Here is a 20,372-nt window from a genome sequence, read left to right on the forward strand (position 1 = left end):
TCATCGCCAGCTCACTCACTAGCTATTCTATTTTAGAAAAACTACTTGCCTGGTACATAGTTTTAACCCAGTTATATGCTTTTATTAAATTCAAAGAGTAAAATAATTTTAAAATATGGAATTACAAAGTCCTGTGTGTTTAGTCCTCAGAGAAGCAGACACAAAAAATGGTTATTAAAGACGCAAGAAGTATATTAGAGAAAATATCTGAAAACCTAGCACCACTGTAATGCAAGGAAAGAGGATACAAGAAAAGAAAACATTCTAGACTGCCGTGGCCACACAATCCAAGAAACTCTCAGCAGCAGAGCTTTTGAGGGGTCCTCAAACCTAAGTCTTGAGGAGTCTGTCTCCCAGGAATGGGTGGGCCTTAGCTTCTGAGACACACCCGGTCCCTGGCTTTGGACAGCCCGTGGAAAATGTGGCCTGGTGCAAATGCAGCAATGGGCATCAGGGCACAGAAGCTCTGGCCCTTGCAAAGTTATGCTCCCTGAAATCAGACAGCTCAAGGCTCATGCTCATGACAACCACATCTGGCTGACTTCCTGTCTGTGCAGGCTTCCCGCTGGAGGGCAAGGCAACATTTAACGCCATCTGCAGAGGCAGCAGCTCTTGCTCTGGAACCAATACTGCCTCTTGGAAAGAAGAGATAAGGGATTATGTTTTTCTAATCAAGAAGATATTTGGAGGACTTATAGGAAGAAATTGAGACAAGTTTACTGAGAACAAGTTTACGAAAGAAAACTAAGAATAAATGAAGAAATATACTCTTTTCCTGAATGGAAAAATTCCCAGCTTATGAAAATATTGTTTCTCTCCAAGTTATTTGCCATTCTAGCCAAAATACTGATGGGATTGATAACATCTTTCTTATAGTCATCTGAAAGAGTAAATAGGAAAGAACAGCTTTTTAAAATGTTGGAAAGGATAAATAAAAGAGAGGTTCTTGCGCTTACCAGATACAGAAAATTATGATATTTGGTCATTAAAAGCATGTACTATGGTCTCACAAATACACGCTGATGGAAATGATTATAGTTCTTAACACAGAACTGACTACAAAGGGTTTTTAGTCTATGACAAATGAGGCCTTTTACATCAGTTCTGAGATAATTGGATAAATGGTTTGGGAAACGGCTATTTGGAAAAGTAAACGCTGATCTCTAAATCTCACCAAACGCTAAAATAAATTACAGGTTGATTTTGTTTTTAACATACCAAAAAAAAAAAACAAAAACAAGTAAGTACTTAAAAATACGTGAAAGATTACTTATCTGAGTTTAGAATGGAGGAAGCTTTTCTAAGCATACAAGCAGAAGCATTAAACCATAACATTAAAGATTGATAAACTTGACTGCATTAAAATTTAAGACTTTTTTTTTTTTTTTTTTGCAGTTTGGCTGGGGCTGTGTTTGAACCCGCCACCCTTGGTATATGGGGCCGGCACCCTACCCACTGAGCCACAGGTGCTGCCCAAAATTTAAGACTTCTGAAAATCAAGAAAAACAATAAGTTTTTGGTACTTCCTGATAGCTATGTATCAATACAGAAAGTAGAGAGCAAGGTCATAATCATGGCCAACATTAACAGCAACCCTAGGAAACAGGGCATCCTCACAAACTCCAAAATACAAGCAGATAAGGCAAAACCATCAACACCACAGCACCTATATAAATAACATCTTCGCAGAAGGAAGCCGAAGGAAGCAATGAGGCATCTGATAGATTTAAAAACAGCACACCATAAAATACCAACAACCTTCAGAGCAGAAGTGAAAATTGGAAGGGATTTCCCCCTGAAACATCTATGTTTCCTATTGGAATGATAGGTATGCTAAAAACCCAGACATCCCCACTATGTAATTCATCCATGTAACCAAAACCACTTGGATCCCTAAATCTATCAAAATATAAAGATAAACTAGGGCTGGGCATGGTGGCTCACACCTGTAATCCTAGCACTCTGGGAGGCCGAGGTGGGTGGATTGCTTGAACTCAGGAGTTAGAGACCAGCCTGAGCCAGAGTGAGACCCCATCTCTAAAAATAGCAGGGCACCATGGAGGCCACCTGTAGTCCCAGCTATGGGGGAGGCTAAGGCAAGAGGCTCTCTTGAGCCCAAGAGTTTCAGGTTTCTGTGAGCTATGATGTCATAGTACTCTACTGAGGATGACAGAAAAACAAACAAACAAAAAAGGCTTTTTAAGGAAACAGATAACAGGTCTGAAACAAAAGATATAGAATCTGAATATCTTGTTAAACCAAGATAACTCTGTGTGGCCAACTGGACGATAGTACAATAGACTCTCAATAAAGTTAACAACTGTGATGGATTGAAATCCATCAAATACATTTAAATCTAGGAGTTCATAATAATATGAAATAACATTTTAAAAAACCAAATTAGTCACTTTCAGAGGTTGATAGGAAATCAGGTAATTATTCTGGAAAAATAGTTGAATAAAGGAGCTAGGTCAAGCATTTATTTTTCTGGTCCTGTATGAATTGTACCCTACATAAACTAAACCATTACAGTAACCAAAATTATTCTGATTGAGTATTCTAGCCAACAAGCAAAAGAGAAATGACAGAACTCAAATAGTTAACCATTTTGTAACCCTCAGTGATTTAAGGAATCTAAGCATGAAGTATCCAAAGCTGCTAACTCCACAGCATAAGAGACCATCAGACATCCTGTGCCTCTTCATGAAAAGAACACTCCCAGCCATCTCCAGTGTTACCAAACACATCAAACCCAGTCTGATCCAGTCTCTGGATGCAACTAACTTGCAAAAATAAGATGAAGTTTCAACTGCACTGTGCACATGTACCGGGCAAAACTCAAACTGTAGGAAACTCTACAAGTCAAATAGTCCGGTTTATTCAATGAATAAAATTTTTAGGGAAAAAATAGGGATAGGGTAGAGGACACTTTAGAATAAAAGAACCTTTTTTTTTTTCTTTTGCAAATGAATTTTTTTACTGAGGTGAATACAATATAAATTTATACATACAATATAAAATTAACCATTTTTTAATTCCTACCCACCCCTAAAATTAACCATTCAATGTCATTTAGTACATTCACAGTGTTGTGCAACCACCACCTCTATTGTTCTAAAACATTTCATCACCTCAAAAGAAAAATCACTGTAGTGATTCCAGTCATTATCACCCAGGAGTTCTACCAAACAGATAAAGAAGAAACAACTCTACAACAAATTTTTCCAATCCTGTGAAGTCTGCTAAAACTTGCTTTATGATCAATTTTTTACACTCGACATTTGAAAAAAACTGATTGATTGATTGATAGTATCACTCTGTTGCCCAGGCTACCATGCTGTGGCATTAGCCTAGTTCACAGCAACCTCAAACTCTCCACCTGCCTCTGTCTCCCAAGTAGCTGGGCCTATAGGCACCCATCACAATGCCCAGCTATTATTTTCTATTTTGAGAAAATGGAAAAAAATGCTCCAATGAAAGAAAGATTTTTCAGACATGATTTTTTAAAATATCAGTTATACATCTGTCAAAACCCATACAATGTTCATCAAGAATGCACCCCTACTACAAATATAGAATTTATTTGGGTGATAACAACGTATTAATGTAGGTTCATTGATTGTAACAAATGTACCACCCTAATGAAGAATGTTGCTAACAGGAAAGAAAGGAGGGTGGGTAGGGCGCCAGGGGTATATGAGAACTATACGGATTTTCTGTTCAATTCTGCTGTGATCTAAAACTGCTCTCAAAAAATAAAGTTTATTAATTTTTAAAAAGCAAAAAAAAAAAAAAAGAATAAAAGAACCTTGAAAGACATTAACATAACAAGGGTTGGCAAGGAAATTGGAATCCTTGCACATTGCTGGGGGGAATGTAAAATGGTACAGCTGCTGTGGGCTGCAGTTTGTTACAGTATCCATCTGTACAATTGTGTGCTATTCTCCAAAACAACTCAGCCTCTTCTATATTCTCTGAACTTATTTGTTGAAGCACCTATTTCAAGCCAGTTTTGACCTCCAGGAAGATGCACCTAAGATGTATTTAGGGTTGGAAATTCAAAGAGTGGACACAGCATTAGTTAGGATAAGAAGGCAAAGACGCTGAACCTACATCTGAGCACAGGATTTAGCCTAAGTAGGAAAGGAATAAGCCTGAGAACAGCCAGATGCACTTGGGGGAAAATGTAGGTGTCAAGAGAATAGAGAGAGGACTTTGAAGGGAAAATCAGGGAGAAGAGAAATGAAATTGCTGAAAAGAACAAAGGAGAGAGTGAGGGCAAGAAAGGAGGCTGGTGTTAGGAAATTGAAGAGTTTTAAGATTTTGAAGTGGAAGGAGAAAAGCAGTGTTGAGTTTATTACAAACAACTGAACTGAGTTCAAAGAGCTTGAGGCTAGATGCTGGGTGATGGGCATTTTACAGGACTTAGAAGTTGTCATGCAGAACATGAGCTATGTACCTACATTGTCAAGTGAGGCTTTATGATCACAGCAAGGAGGCCAAAAGATGTAAACTCACTTGATATGGTACCTCCCTTCTGTATTGTGAGATACTAGCATGACACTCTACAGGAAATGTTTAATGGATACCATTCAATTAAGATGCTGGCTAGAAAATAGCTACAAACCTATGTTGTATTCTGGCAAAATGTCACAGGCAAGTATCAGCTGGTTGGCATCTAAAATACATCCAGTTTCCTTACTGAGAGCCTAAATTAAAAAATTTAACTTACATTTGTTCTTCAGTAGAACACTAGAGAACTAAAGATTCTGGAACAAGTGTGCAGAAGCTTTAGGTAAAGACTTTTTGGGGTTGGGGAGGTAAAGACCAAAATCAGAAGTTTAAGGACCAAATCAGTCATTTCTGACATTTGAAAATTCTTACATACCTTTTCATACACTAAAATCAGTGAAAGAATGAAAAAAAAAATTTAAGTTAGCAATCTACTTTTATGCTCTATATTTCATAAGATAAAAATTATCCTAATCTGTTTAAATCCAATTTTCTAGTTTTCTCTATTCTACAAAGCCAAAAGAATTCTACCACCGGGTAATCCCTGCCTACAAAGTGATCACACAACTAGGCTGTTCCTGTGCACAAGCTGCAGGTATTAAATGGCACCTCAAGAACCAAAATGCTTCCTGGAGTGTTAATACCATATCTGACACATCACAGGACTGAGGTTGGCCTGTGATACAACCTCACAGATTAAAGATATCTTTGAGGATATTAATGAGACAAAAATCAAATTTTAAAAAGTTTAAGTAATGAGGGAGGTTGCAAAAATTACCTTAAGCTTTACAGAAAAGCAAAATAAAAGACTGGCCGTTCATGGATGATAGTAAATTGCTTGAATGTTCCCTGTGTCTACTCTTTTTGGAACTTATATTTAAAACTAGTATGTTAATTCACTATCAACTTTAAGATGACTTATTCACAATTTATTATTAGTCAGTAAGAATACATTATGCTTTATAGATCATCTTAAATAGTAACATGTATGTTCATATTTATTTAAAATATTTATAATTTTTAAAATATCTAGCTACATACTCATTTTTATTTTTAAAAGAAACTTAAATCAGCTTTGAATCCTTAATTTCTTAGTTTTAAGCCAAAGATATCACTGGCAGTAGAAGGGGATAACATTTTTGTACATAGAACTTGGCCTGAAAACGCTAGTCAACTATTCAGAACTCACTTTTGGATGCATGCTTCCTATTGGGTAAATAAATACAGCTTTCGCTGCTCTTAACTGCTGCCTCCCTTCGCCAGAACATGGAAATTGTTTTGTTTCTCTTGCCTCCAGTGGAAAGCAAATCTGGAGTTTTGGTGAAAAGGCCATTGTTCCTAGTTGGAGGAGAAAATGAAAATAAAGCACGGTTATTTTCCTGTCCGTCAAAAGTCCATCATAAAACCTGGGTCGGTGATTTAGTCATCTTTCTAGGACTCAGAGCATCTGCCAAAGCACTTTCCAAGAACTAATTGATCTATAAACGTTTGCTGGAGAAACCAGTGAATAAAGGTGACGTGACAACATAATGTGGACGAACTTCAGGAGGATGAAAAGTACCAGACCAACACTTTGGATGCTTATTCCCCTAACCCAGCCCCGGCCTTTTCCAGCGTGATTTACTGGCAGGGTGGCCCCAAGGGTCTTTAACCCGGCCTGGGCAGCCTCTCCCTCCCGCTCGACTACCTCTGCTTTTCCTTTCAAACTTCCTCCCAGCCTGCAGGCCTGGGGGATACCCAGAGACCTCCCGGTCCCTGAATCCCCTCGCCTGACGAAAACTCAGCAAAACACCAGAGACTGCAAAACTCTAGGCGGCCGGGAGCAGCTCGGGTAACGCGCATGCTCCCTGGCTCGAGTCAGGCTGCAGCCCCCAAGCGCCGAAATCCACTTCTCCACATTTTAGAGGTGACCTGGTGGCAGTACAAAAACATGAGCGTCTGGGCCACGGAAGGGAGCGGGACGGAAGCTGAGAGCCGAAGGGGGGAGGCTGTACACAAAACCCGGAAAAAAACCCTACCCAATCCACTCCGCGTACAACTGCACGCTGCTGCACATGCGCAGTAGCCGCCCGTGGCGGCTGTGGCTGAAGCCGTATCCCGGGAGTCGGAAGGTCCGGTCGCTGTTGCCGGCGGATCGGCGTCTCCCGGGTCATGTCTGCCCAGGGGGACTGTGAGTTCCTGGTGCAGCGAGCCCGAGAGCTGGTGCCCCAGGACCTGTGGGCAGCCAAAGCATGGCTGATCACGGCCCGCAGCCTCTACCCGGCTGACTTTAACATCCAGGTGAGTTCAGGGCCGTGCACGCGCCGCCCTGCGGGGAGGGGTGCGCACCTGTCTGCGCCCGGTTGCCGCGTCCCGGAGCCAAGTCTGCCTGTGGCCGCCACCTGCTGCCCGGCCCGCCCCTCTCTTCCCGTTTCTCTCGCCCCCTACCTGCCACCCGTTTTCCTCCCCCCTTCATAAGCCTTATCGCCAGCACCTTCAGAGACGGTGGACCCCGCTTGAGGTTGGTCGGATGTGCTGGGATCCGTGGGGGGTGTGCTGTGCGTTCTGGCGTACGCGGCACAAGTCGCCACTAGGAAAGGCCAGTCTCCCATTCATCATGATGGCAGCCATTTATTCAGCGCCTGTTACTTCGGAGACATCATCCCACTTCATCCTGGGAGTCCAGCGGTTTAAGTGAGCCTGAGGGTCACACCCCAAGCCCTGTGGCAAGGCCATGTATGTGGCTCTGTGCTACCAGATGGTGCTTTGCCCTCGGCCCTTCCATTCCCACGGGGAGGGTACTTATCCCAGCAACGATGTTGGAGAGGAGCTAGCGCCGACCTGGCGGAAGTTAGTGACCTGTGGGCCCCATCTGTCTTGCAGTATGAGATGTACACTATTGAGCGCAATGCAGAACGGACCGCCACCGCCGGGAGACTGCTGTACGACATGTGAGTGGGGATTTGTCAGAACTTTTTCTGCCCTGGGTCTCTCAGTGAGGTTGGGGGAAGATCTTCAAGTTCGTCTACATCTCTGGCACCCAGAACTTACGTAGTAATGAGTCCAGGCCTTCTGTTAATTTCTGACAGGCCTTCTTCAGCCTTCTTATTTTTCATTCTTGTTAAAATGTCTTTCTCACAATTATTTTAGAAATAATATATGCTCATTGCAAAAAGTTCCAATAATACTTACATGATAGAGAATAAAAAGTAAAAGTGCTTCCAAGACTCAACCAGGATTAAGTTTTGTGTGAGTATATCTCTACAAATACTCAAAATATATATGAATAAGTTTTGGGGGAAAAGGGATTACCAAAGTGAGATTACACTATTATTCTGCACCCACTGTACTGGACCTCTTCCCATGTCAGTATGTAGAGATCTAGTTCATTCTTTTTTCAGGCCTCTATAACATTTCATAACCACTCCTTTCTTGGTAGACATTTAGATAGCTCTCAGTTATTTGGAATTACTCTCATTGTGTCAGCAAGGAATTTTTTACCCATGATTTAGTATTTTTCTGTGGGATAAATTCCAACATAAGTACAACACAAGTATTTTCATAGTCAAAGGGCATGCACATTTTAAATTTTGATACATGACGGAATTGCTTTCCAAAAAGCACTATCCCAATTTACGTTTCCATCTATGGTGTGTAAGAGTGCCGGGTTTCCTGTACTCTTGCCAACACATTTATTACCAAGGCTGAGTTATCATTTGAACTGTTCTCTTTTCCTATTTCTATTCTGTGGTTTTCCTTTGCTCACTTTTTTCTTTGGGACTGTTGTATTATTGATTTTTAGGAGTTCTTGGTATATTATGGTTGCTTGTCTTTTTACTTCTAATAGCCTCTACAGACTTTTGTAAGTACTTTCAATTTTCTAAACTCATTAGTTTTTATTTTTATATCTTTAGTTTATTTGGGCAGAGCTAAGCATTCCCTTGGAATAAAGAAAAAAAATTTTTTTTTTTTTTGCCAAATGCTAATTTTCTTACTTTCTTTTTTGGATACTGTATAGAATCTGGCATTTTAATTTAATGCATTCATTTTAAAATAGGTTTGTGAATTTCCCAGACCAGCCGGTGGTGTGGAGAGAAATCAGCATTATTACATCAGCATTAAGGAACGATTCACAGGATAAACAAACCCAGTTTTTAAGAAGTAAGAGTGGAGTAATAACTTAATGGTATATAAATGACCCTTTCTGGAATACCAAAATATATGTAGTAATTTCACACGAAAAAAAATCACACCTGCGGTATTGGTTTCTATATGGATATCTTATTCTCAGCAACCGAAGTCTGTATGACCTTGAATATTTTTTAAGACCTTTAGGCTTCTTTAAAAGATGTAAATTTGTCAGTAAGACCAAATAATTTAATATATTTTTAACAGGCTTTACAGTAACTAGAAAATATCTATAGATTAACCAGATCTCTACAAGACAATCAAAGATTTCAAAGTCTTAGTAGAAAAGAAAGTGGATGGTTTAGGTCATTTCAACTTAAACAAACATGTGTTCTTCATCTCACCCTGCAACAGGCATGCTTGTGACTGTTCCCATCCATCATTCTTGTCTTCTGAATCCAGTAAAGCCTCCAAATACTTTATGATTATTCACCAAACATCTTGTGCCAAATAGTATCAGATCCAAAAGCCTGCTGGTTTGTAGGTGACCACAGTGATCCTTTATGTCGAATCTTTATGTACACTGCTCTGTCTTTGCGTACATGAAAATGCCTTACTTAACACTTTTGTGGCAGTATTTTCTTTATGAAAGAAACTTTTAAAAATGAAATGTGTTATGTATAGGTTTATTTGAAACTCTTCCTGGTCGGGTCCAGTGTGAAATGTTACTAAAGGTCACGGAACAATGCTTCAACACATTGGAGCGATCGGAAATGTTACTCCTGCTTTTGCGACGCTTCCCTGAAACAGTGGTACAGCATGGGGTAAGACTTTATTCTTTCCTTTTTTTTTTTTATTAAGTCATATACACATAGATCATGAATACATTTATGCATATGTGGGGTACAACGTGTTGATTTTTTTATACAGTCTGACGTGCTTACATCAAACCAATCAACATAGCTTTGCCTCATTTACTTATTATGTTAAGACATCTATGTTCTACACTTGACAGATTTGACTTGTACCCTTGCAATATGCTCCATAGGTGTGGTCCCACCATTTACCCCCCCCTATCAAACCTCCCCCCTCCCCTCCCTTCCCACTCCATTTCTGTCCTTCATCCTGGGCTATAGTTGTGTTCTATCTTTCATAAGAAAGTGTGAGTAAATATAAGTAGGTTTCATAGAAGTACTGAGCACACTGGATACTTTTTCCTCCATTCTTGAGACACTTTACTCAGGAGAATATGTTCCAGGTCCCTCTAGTTAAACACGAAAGAGGTAAAGTCTGCATCTTTTTTTTTAAGGCTGCATAGTATTCTGTGGTGTACATATACCATAATTTATTAATCCACTCATAGGTCGATGGGCACTTGGGCTTCTTCCATGACTTGGCTATTACGAATTGAGCTGTAATAAATAATCTGGTGTAAATATCTTTTTTGCAAAGTCATTTCTGGTCTTTTGGATATACTGCTAGTAGAGGAATTGCAGGATCCAATGGCAGGTCAATTTTTAGATCCCTGAGTGTTCTCCAAACTTCTTCCCAAAAGGATCATATTAGTTTGCATTCCCACCAGCAGTGGAAAAGTGTTCCCTTTTCTCCATATCTACGCCAACATCTGTAGTTTTGGGATTTTGTTATGTGGGCTATTCTTACTGGAGTTAGATGGTATTTCAAAGTGGTTTTGATGTGCATTTCTCTGATGATTAAAGATGATGAGCATTTTTTCATGTGTCTATAGACCATGCACCTGTCTTCTTTGGAGAAGCTTCTGTTCAGGTCTCTCGCCCATAGTGAAATGGGATCACTTGTTCTTTTCTTATTAATAAGTTACAGGTTACATTTTCGACAAAGGTCTGATAACCAGAATCCACAGAGAACTCAATCTTTCCCTTTTTTAAGAGTTAGGAGCTATAGTGTATTATATCAAAGTGGAGATTCTGAGGACCACTAGGTAAGATTGAACTTAAATCAAGGATTGTTTGTCAGTAAAGCTGAAAGGACATCATTGTTACTAAACTTTATAAATTTCCAGGAGAAGTTATCTTAACGATATAAAGAAATAGTCACCAGATCCTAACAGTACTTTTTATTTGCAATGTCTACAGTAAAAAATAATCTTTCTGTTGCATTCAATAATGTATTTTATATTTTATTTTTTTTCTTAGAAACAGGGTCCCACTCTGTCTCCCAGGCTAGCGTGCAATAGCCCAATCGTAGCTCACTGCAACCTCAAATTCCTGGGCATCCAGCAGTCCACCCGTCTCACCCTCCTGAATAGCTAGGATGCTACACCACTTCTAGCTACTTTTTAAGTTTTTTGTAGAGGTGAGATCTCATTATGTTGCCCAGGTTGGTCACGAACTCCTAGCCCCAAGAGATCATCCCACATCAGCCTCCAAAGTGCTGGGATCACAAGCATGAGCCACCATACCCAGCCCAACAATGTGTTCTTGAATTACAAGGAGAACTATAATTTATAGTTATAACAGATACGTTTGTCATGTGCTTCGTCCCTCCATTCTTGCCACTTCCCTCCATCTGTAATAATTATTGAGTGCTATTGGCAGGCCTTAGTAAGGGCCAGGTATCTCTTCCTCTCTCTTCCTAAATCCACTAAAGTAAATAGTGTCTCTCCTTACAGACGAGGAAACTGAGTCTAAAATCTCTTAGTAACATCACGTAGCCAGTGGGTAATCAGAGTTCAAACCATTCATTGCTATTCATTCAAACTGTGACTTCTTCTTTCCCATGCCATTTCTCTGGCTTCTGACCCTGGTTTCCCTTTTCCAAGTCACCTTGTATTAGTTTCTTAGGCTTGCAGTAACAAAGTACCAGAAACCGGGTGGCTTAAAACAACAGACACCCTCTCACTGTTCTGAAAGCTGGAAGTCCACATGTAAGTTGTCAGCAGGGCCACGTGCCTCTAAAGGGAGGACGCTTCCCTCTGCCCACCTTCCGGGGGCTGACAGCTGTCATCATCATTCTTTAGCTAGCAGCTGCATCTCTCCGGTTTCTGCCTCCATGGTCACACGATTCCCTTCCCTTTGTGTCCATGTCTTTACAGGGCAGTCACAAGCTTTAGGGCCCACCCTAATCCAGGATGACCTCATCTTCACTAATGGCATCTGCAAAGCCTCTGTTTGTTTTTAAAAGTAAAATATAGCTGAGCTCATGTTCTGAGGTTCTGGGTGGATGTAAACTTGGGGAGACGCTGTTCAACCCAGTACACTCCCCAGTGGTTACTCTGACTTCCACCTTCCTATGTTCTGTACCTGGTTGTCTTTCATACTGTTCCACCCCTGCCATAGAGCATCCCTGTGTGGCTGCTAAGAAGAGAACACATGTGCAAACATTGTAGCATATCTTAGTAAGGGGCTTTTTGCTATGCTAGGGCACATCGGTAATGGAAAAGTGGCCTTGAAACTGAAACATTCTGTCTGGTCCAGCTCAGACTGCATGATAACGCTATCCCTAAGAACTTATAGAATGATAAAATTAGTTTCTGCTTTTCTTAGAAAAATCTCTGCATCTGTATTACTGTTCAACTCTAGTTCTAGCGCTGCCCTTAAGTTTCTGTAGCAGGGGTATCCAACCTTTATTCTTTGCTGCACATTAGAATAAGAAGAGTTGTCTGGGGCTGCACACTAAATACATAAACAATAACAAATGCTGAGGAGCTAAAAAAAGAAAAGGTCTGTGCATAGTTTTCACGACATCTCACACCACAGGTAAGTGGAAAACCCCCACCCCCCAAGTGTAGACAATTTGTTAGCATTTTCATTTCACTAATTCCGAGGAGACAGGGTAGTGAGGTGAATCTGGCCTTCTTAGCTGTGTGGCTCATGCATTCTTTTGTTTTTTCATCTTTAAAATGCGATTCTCTGTTTCTCAGTTTGAATGCGTTATACAAACTCTGTGATAAGTAAAAAAAAAATAAAAACCCAATTCTGACATCTTAAACTGTAGCATGTTTAAATGATTCATTTTGTTTTGAAACAGGTTGGTCTGGGAGAAGCCTTGTTAGAGGCTGAGACCATTGAAGAACAAGAATCTCCCGTTAACTGCTTTAGAAAATTATTTGGTAAGAACAATTGTAGTCGGTATTATTTCCTTTTGGTAAATAGAATATGCCGGGGTAAGCGTATTTTAAGGATAAGCTCATTTGTGGCAAGCAGAGGAGCTCTTCATATTATAGAATTTAAATTCCTGCCTTTTATTTTTTTTGGCCAGGGCCAGGTTTGAACCCACAACCTCCGGTATGTGGGGCCGGCGCCCTAGTCCTTTGAGCCATAGGCACTGCCCTAAATTCCTGCTTTTTTGACTTAGAAAGCATTTTAAACAACTTGTAAACTTCTGTTATACAGTGTGTGACACCTTTGACAGAATATGTGTAGCCATGTATGTCAAGTATGAAACATGATAATAAACGTCTGAACCCCTTCATCTAATGTAAGAGCTAGACCTCCACCCACAAGGTCGATTCTGCTTGTGTGTTTCTTTGCTGACTGTCCACCAGTGCCTTTCTGCAAGGCAATTTTTTTTTTTTTTTTTTTTGCAGTTTCTGGCTGGGGCTGGGTTTGAACCTACCACCTCTGGCATATGGGGCCGGCGCCCTACTCCTTTGAGCCACAGGCACCGCCCTCTGCATGGCAGTTTTAAAACAAATGTGCCATAAATTATTTCCCTCCCCTCTGCATGCTTTAGAAATTACATGAAGTGAACTTGAAAATAAGTTTTGTTTTTGCCAGAACTCTAGGGTAGACGGCCTAACCAGTTTTGTCTTCTTTTTCCCCTTCCACAGTTTGTGATGTCCTTCCTCTGATAATTAACAACCATGATGTTCGGTTGCCTGCCAATTTATTATATAAATATTTGAACAAAGCAGCTGAGTTTTATATCAACTATGTCACTAGGTCGACTCAGATAGAAAATCAGCATCAAGGTAGGTGGGAATCCATTGAACTTGTATTTAGGCAAGTGCAGGGGTCCTGCCCCGGAGATAGGGTCCATTAAGACCTGTGGGTCTCGCTGTGACCAACCGAAGAAATATACAGTTAGAAACAACGAGAAAGAAAGAGACAAGACACACAGAATAGAACTTTTCAAAGGTGGGAACCCAGGGGACCACTGCCCGCTTGTGGGGTTCTGACGGTGGCCCCGAGTGTCAGTTCCACTCAGTTTTTATTGAAGGCTATTTGCTCGTTAGACCAAAGGGTAAGCTGAGGAAGGGAACAAAGACGCCAGCCATTTCTGTGAGTGAGCAGATCAGCTCCTATTGTTTCCATAAACATTAACTTTAAGGGTCTGAGCAATCTGGAGAAATCCGGAACCTGAGCCTTATATGGGGGCAGCCTCCTATTTGAGGTCACGGACACAAATTCCTAGGGGGCTGTAAATCCCCGCTAGTTCTCTACGGAGTAAAATGCCACTAGCGTCAATCTCCTCTAAAGAATCCATGGGAGAGAGGAATTTTCCTCTCATCACCGCCATGGCGGGTCTTCCTCTGAGATAAGGGATATGAGCCCTCCTACCTGTATTTCAGCACTCCAGCTGTTGTTCCCTTGATCTCTGCCCCAGCCAAATGGGTATTTGCTTTGTCTGTTTACTGGGCAGGAAATGGTCTAGTTAATGTATCTTTCCAGGCCTTGCCGCAGCATCTTTTGTGGCCATCATTCCTCAGAGTGTACACAGACATAACAGGGGTATTAGTAAGCTGTATCCCCAATATGTTCTATAAAAAGCAGGAAATTTGCTCAGATAAGAAGTTTAGCAGTGGCTGGTTTAAAGGTAAACTGGCTGACTTGCCTTTGTTCTGACTCACTCAGCTTACTTTTTAATTTTTCCTTTTCTCTGGGGGTGTTTTCCCTTGCCAAGAATGGGGTCTTTGGTCCCCATTCTGCCTGCAGACCAGCGTTAGTAATATTGTAAATTCAGAAATCCCTCAGCGTTCTGATCATTCTCCTTAGGATGCATTCCAATTTGATCGTGTTTCTAAAAGGTAGTAGCTAGGAAAAAAATCCTATAGGTAAGAGATGAGACTTTTCTGGAACCAGTGCCACCTCTTAATCAGAACAGTCATCTTCCTGACCCGTAGCTTCAGAGCACTAAACTTCAAACAGGTGCCACAGCAAGTAGGGAAAGTCACTTCCTGCTTATACCAGTGGCCAATTGTGGGTCTTGAGCAAAACGTGTAATATGCTGAGATTCTGTACTCTTCCCTTTTGAATGGAGAATCAGTACCTTATTAATAGACTAGTAATGTTAACTGTAGGCTACTTTTTTTCTCACTTTGCAGGTGCCCAAGATACATCTGATTTAATGTCTCCTAGCAAACGCAACTCTCAGAAGTACATAATAGAAGGGCTGACGGAAAAATCATCCCAGATTGTGGACCCTTGGGAGAGGTTGTTTAAGATTTTGAATGTTGTTGGAATGAGATGTGAATGGCAGATGGATAAAGGAAGACGGTAACAAACAGTTTATTTCTAGAATGCCTATCAAATCTTTTGATTGCATAATTTAATCAAGTCAATTTTTGATTGTTGTATAAAAGACTTAAAAATGCATAGGTATGGGCGGTGCCTGTGGCTCAGTGAGTAGGGCGCCGGCCCCATATACCAAGGGTGGCGGGTTCAAACCCAGCCCCGGCCAAACTGCAACAAAAAAGTAGCCGGGCGTTGTGGCGGGCACCTGTAGTCCCAGCTGCTTGGGAGGCTGAGGCAGGAGACATGCGGAAGCCCAAGAGCTAGAGGTTGCTGTGAGTCCTGTGACATCATGGCACTCTATCGAAGGCAGTAAAGTGAGATTCTGTCTCTACAAAAAAAAAAAAAAAAAATGCATAGGTATACTTCATTTTGGGTAAATTTTGTGACATTTAATATTTATGCAAAAGAAGGTAGTTTTTCATTCTATCAATAGATTCCTAACAAAAGTATGAACTCTTAAGATGAGTTGAGTTTGAAGCTCTTTTTGGTAGTTCAGAGAAAAGAGAAGTTGCTTGGCACGTCTGTGTCATGATGTCTTGGTCTGATCACTGCCCGGATTCAGAAGGGGAAATTTTTCACTTCTATGTAGATAGTAAAGAATAATTTTATATGCCTACAGCTATATTTGGTAAATGTGATGAGTTTTTTTTTTTTTTAAGACCGCTCACTGACAAGCCCAGAGTAATTGAATTAATTTTTATCATCTTTTATTTTTAGAAGCTATGGTGATATGTTACATAGAATGAAGGACCTCTGCAGATACATGAACAATTTTGACAGTGAAGCACACGCAAAATACAAAAACCAGGTCGTTTATTCCACCATGCTGGTCTTCTTTAAGAATGCATTCCAGTATGTCAACAGCATACAACCATCTCTTTTCCAAGGTTGGTTTACAAATTTTACAGGGTCTCAAAATACTGGCTCAGTGGGGATAGAAAGGACAATGAAATGTTTAACAGCTATCACTGGGTCCAGTAGCTACAGGGTAGTACCAGTGTTTTCTGTAGTTAGTGATTTAGTTTGGCTTGTTAGTTGGTAGGTTTTATATAACGACATTTGCATTAAAATTTCCTGTTATCTGGCAGAGCCTGTGGCTCAACGGAGTAGGGCACCGGATAGGCTGGAGGTGGTGGGTTCAAACCCAGCCCCCGGCCAAAAACTGCAAAACAAAAAAAAAAATTCTGTTATCGAAGAATATGGTAATAATATGAAACTAAATACAGATACTGAATGCCTCTATTTTGTAAAAATAGCAGGTGTTTTGAAGTATATCACAATAAGCAAAGATTTCTTAAATACGTGTTTTATATATCATACATGCATGTATAGTCTAGGAAATTTGAAAAGTAGAAGAGGGTGAAATCACCCATAATCCTTTCAATATAATTCAGCTGTCATTTTTATGAATTGCTTTATGGTCTTAGATGTATTTAGGCTTTGCTTGGAATTTGAAACCATGATGTGTAATTTTGTAGTCTTTTTATGGTAATCTTATGATTCATTTTAAAAAAACCTGCAGATACACAAGAACAAATACAAAGAAGGAGCTGTCTCTCATCACTCGTGTTCCGCTACTGAGAGAGGATCATTATTAACAATCTGGTGTATATCTGTACAGTCTGTTTTTCTATGTGCACTGCTTGTTTTTTTACCTAATTGGGATCACACCATACATGTTTCTAATGACCTTTATTTTGTCATGACAGTTGAGTGAACTTCCCTATCATTTTAACTTTTCCTTCCTGCATTTTTTAATGTTAATGTTTTCCCCCATCCCTAGGTCCTAATGCCCCAAGCCAAGTTCCATTGGTGCTGCTTGAAGATGTCTCCAATGTTTACGGTGATGTAGAAATTGATCGTAATAAACACATACATAAAAAGAGGAAACTAGCCGAGGGAAGAGAGAAAACCATGGTAATCCTTTCAGAGATAATTATTAACAGTTTATATGATTATGGTTTGCTAGAGACGAATCTTTGTATAATATGGCTTTGGAAATAATTTATATAATAGAATTACAGTGTAAGTCAGTGGTTCTCAACTGAAAACAATTCTGCATCCCAGGGGACATTTGATAATATTTGGAGACATTTTTTATTTTCACAGCTTGATAGGGAAGGGTTGCTGTTAGCATCTAGTGGGTGGAGGACAGGAAAGCTTCCAATCATCCTGCAGTGAGCAGGACAGACCAACAGGTCAGTAGTGATGAGGTTGAGAAACCCTGGTATTATTTCCTTATATGTGATTTGACTGATTGATATTGATTACATTTGAGAAATAAAATCAAAACTACATTGGATATGTAGAGTGGGAAGCTGTGCTTGGTTTTTCTTCAGAATGGAAAGTGCTAAAGTGCTCAGGGTTTTGAACAACCCACAGGGAGATACTGGAAAGGTTTCAGGAAGAAGTCCAGCATCTGAAATCAGCCTTGAGGGACATAAAGGGTTTTATTGGAATTGGGAGGTTAGATTTTGTTGAGTGGAGATAGTCTGTGTAAAGACACAAGAGACCAGAGAATGTGAAGAACCATCAGTCTTCTAACTTGGCCAGGTAACAAGCCTATGTGGGACAGTTATTTGCAAACCTTTATTTAAGCAGAGGAACCCTTTCAATAAAATCTTTTTTAGGGGCCCAGTGTGTAACAGGGAAGTGGAGCTGTTCTAGTTCAGGAGTCAGCAAACTTTTTCTCTAAATGGCTAAGGGATAAATATTTTGGGCTTTACGGGCCATATGGTCACTATTGCAGCTACTCAGCTCTGCTATTATGGTACACAAACATCCCTAGACAATACGAAAAAAATGTTTGAATAAAACTTTATTTGTAAACAAACGGGCCCTGGATGAAATAAGACCCAGAGGTAGGCTTTGACTATGAAAGAGTGTATGTCATTACTAAGGGAGAGGAACATGGGAGCTGGACAGTGGGATGAGACAGAGTCCCCAGGCACAGGTCCTGGCAGAAGGAGACCAAACTTGGGGAGCCGGGAGGAAGCTGAGCAGTGGGGTAGATGTTAACAGTTTCCTGCCTTTCTCCCCGGAGATGAGTTTGGGGAACAGAGCTTTTGGTGAAAACATTTGTACATATTTTTAAATGATCTCTGTAGAGTAAAGATCTGAAGGAAGAGTTTAATTTGGGTTATTGAATTAGGAAAATGATTCAGGTGAAATAAAAGTCAAGAAGTTCTTAGCAAAATAAAGTTCAGTAGAGCCCTTTTACCTTTCCTGATGTTTTGGCAAAATATCTCAACTGCACCCAGCAGCATTTCCAGTAGCTGCCTTTCTTCATTGCCCGCTTTTCTTTGGCTTTATATTACTTGAGACGAAGAGCAGAGAACTTAGAAGTCTTCGTTGTAAAATGCGGAGGGCATTCCTGAATACACGTGGACAAATGTGATTCCTGACAGGGCACCTTGCATCGAGGGAGCAGCCTGGTGAGACAGGGTGGCCAGCAGAGAGGGGTCACGTGCAGTGAACAAAGATCATTAACAGCCCTTCTCTGGCATCATTACTTAGGGAACTTGGGCTTTAATTAATTATTCTGTACATGACAAACTATTACTTAGAAGCAAATTAAGTAATGTCACCTATTGGGGAAAGAAAGTAACTTCTAAAATAGGTACCATGTAAGCCACTTAAGCTGTATCTCTCAACGTTGAAATCAAATTTTTGGATCTTATAAAATTGATTATTAGAAATTTAAAATTATTAGAAAAATTTAATCCCATACCTTTGCTTTAAAGCCAGTAGAAGCTAACATAAGAACTTATATCAGAGAGAAATACTCAATTTTAAAAGGAAGAATTGAGTGTGCGAGACGGTAAAGATCAAAAATTCATATTAATTTCAAAGCCAACTTGTTAAATTCAGAAATGTATTTATGAGAGGTAGTATCCTTTGACATAAGATCCATATAATAAGCAGAGTTGACAGCAATAAACACGATGATGTTTTGCTGCCATATTTATATTGAATTAATCTTGTTCTTCACATTCTTTAAAAGCAGAGTTCCGATGATGAAGATGGCTCAGCAAAAGGAAGAAATCGTCACATTGTAATCAATAAAGCAGAACTCACCAACTCCATCGAAGTGTTAGAAAGCTTTAAATTGGCCAGGGAGAGCTGGGAGTTGCTCTATTCCCTGGAATTCCTTGACAAAGGTAAGAACGTGCTTGTCATGTTGATGCTGTTTAATGTTTTACATATAATCAATATGCACCTTGAAATGCCAGGTCACTTATGGCAAATTAAATTGATTATAGTAGTCATACATTGTATAGGATTATTTTTCATCAGGCTACCTAATCAGTTATTAATATTCCAATCGCTAGGCACCTCTTAGCTCCTACTCCGAGAGTGTATAGTAATCGGGGTTGGGGTGGAGTTGGAGGGAGAAGATTTGTTCGTTTACATGTTTGTACTGCGGGCCTTTTGTTTCTTGCTGGGTGTGTTTTCTGCTTTTAGTTTTTTCCTACTGCCTTGCATCTTCCTCAAGCCACGTGTGACTAAGAATACACAAGGTATTGCTGGTTTTAATCTGCATTAACTCCACTGGCTGAAAAACTCAAAATCCAAAGACTACAGAAAGCCGGTTGCTTTGAATACAGACATAAAACTAGAGGGGTTTTAGCTGCATAATCTATTCTACATTGCAACATTACTTAGAAATCACTAGCTCTTTGCTAACCAAAGCATTTTTACTACACTTGGGATTAAAGCCCTACTATTTTCCTTTTAGTCTGCCCCCTGGGCTCCTGTCCTAGAACCTGGTTAACACTGGTTCATGCCACATCTTCCGGGTCAATGTCACATTGTTCAGTTTCTCTTTGTTAAATCTAGAATTGTGAGCACTTATGTGACAATTCTGGAGGGTTTTTTTTTTCCTTTAAATGGAAATTGATTTTAAAAAGAAAGAATAAGACCTTTTGGTGTGATTATATGTTTATTATTTTAATTGGACGCAAATAAAATGTGAACTTTTTTCTGAGGAAAGCAGAGTAGTTTAAAAGATAAATGAGGTAATACGTGAAAAGTACTGTAAATAGTAAAGTACTGTAAACAGTAACAGTAGCACATGGTAAGTACTTATTAAGTGTTGGTGTCTAAAAAAATTTTGTGTATGACCCTTAAGTGTTACGCTCTAATTTTACTATCTAATTGAAATCCTAGAGCAGTATTTTGGAAATCAAAGTCTAAAGTTACCGTACATTTTCTGGTAATTTGTCTCCCTGTTGTTCTCCCTTGCTGGGCTTATTTTGT

General features: G+C 40.0%; 1 protein-coding gene across 7 annotated transcripts in view; it reads left to right on the top strand.

Moving 5' to 3' along the window:
- The first annotated feature begins 6,564 nt into the window (after nt 1-6,564).
- INTS10 (integrator complex subunit 10) overlaps nt 6,565-20,372 on the top strand; it is a 28,028-nt gene continuing 14,220 nt past the window's right edge. For 3 of the 7 annotated variants that reach the window (XM_053578448.1, XM_053578450.1, XM_053578454.1), the window contains exons 1-10: nt 6,565-6,792; nt 7,375-7,442; nt 8,549-8,652; nt 9,304-9,443; nt 12,628-12,709; nt 13,430-13,570; nt 14,924-15,095; nt 15,831-16,000; nt 16,897-17,030; nt 19,117-19,273. In XM_053578448.1, coding sequence (XP_053434423.1) covers nt 6,664-6,792; nt 7,375-7,442; nt 8,549-8,652; nt 9,304-9,443; nt 12,628-12,709; nt 13,430-13,570; nt 14,924-15,095; nt 15,831-16,000; nt 16,897-17,030; nt 19,117-19,273 — 1,297 coding nt within the window. In that variant the 5' untranslated portion in view covers nt 6,565-6,663. The remainder of the gene's footprint in view (nt 6,793-7,374; nt 7,443-8,548; nt 8,653-9,303; nt 9,444-12,627; nt 12,710-13,429; nt 13,571-14,923; nt 15,096-15,830; nt 16,001-16,896; nt 17,031-19,116; nt 19,274-20,372) is intronic. The other 4 variants (XM_053578452.1, XM_053578455.1, XM_053578453.1 and 1 more) reach the window with 3 other exon arrangements.

The sequence above is a fragment of the Nycticebus coucang genome, chromosome 24 (assembly GCF_027406575.1).
Source record: "Nycticebus coucang isolate mNycCou1 chromosome 24, mNycCou1.pri, whole genome shotgun sequence".
In the NCBI taxonomy this organism is placed as follows: Eukaryota; Metazoa; Chordata; class Mammalia; order Primates; family Lorisidae; genus Nycticebus; species Nycticebus coucang.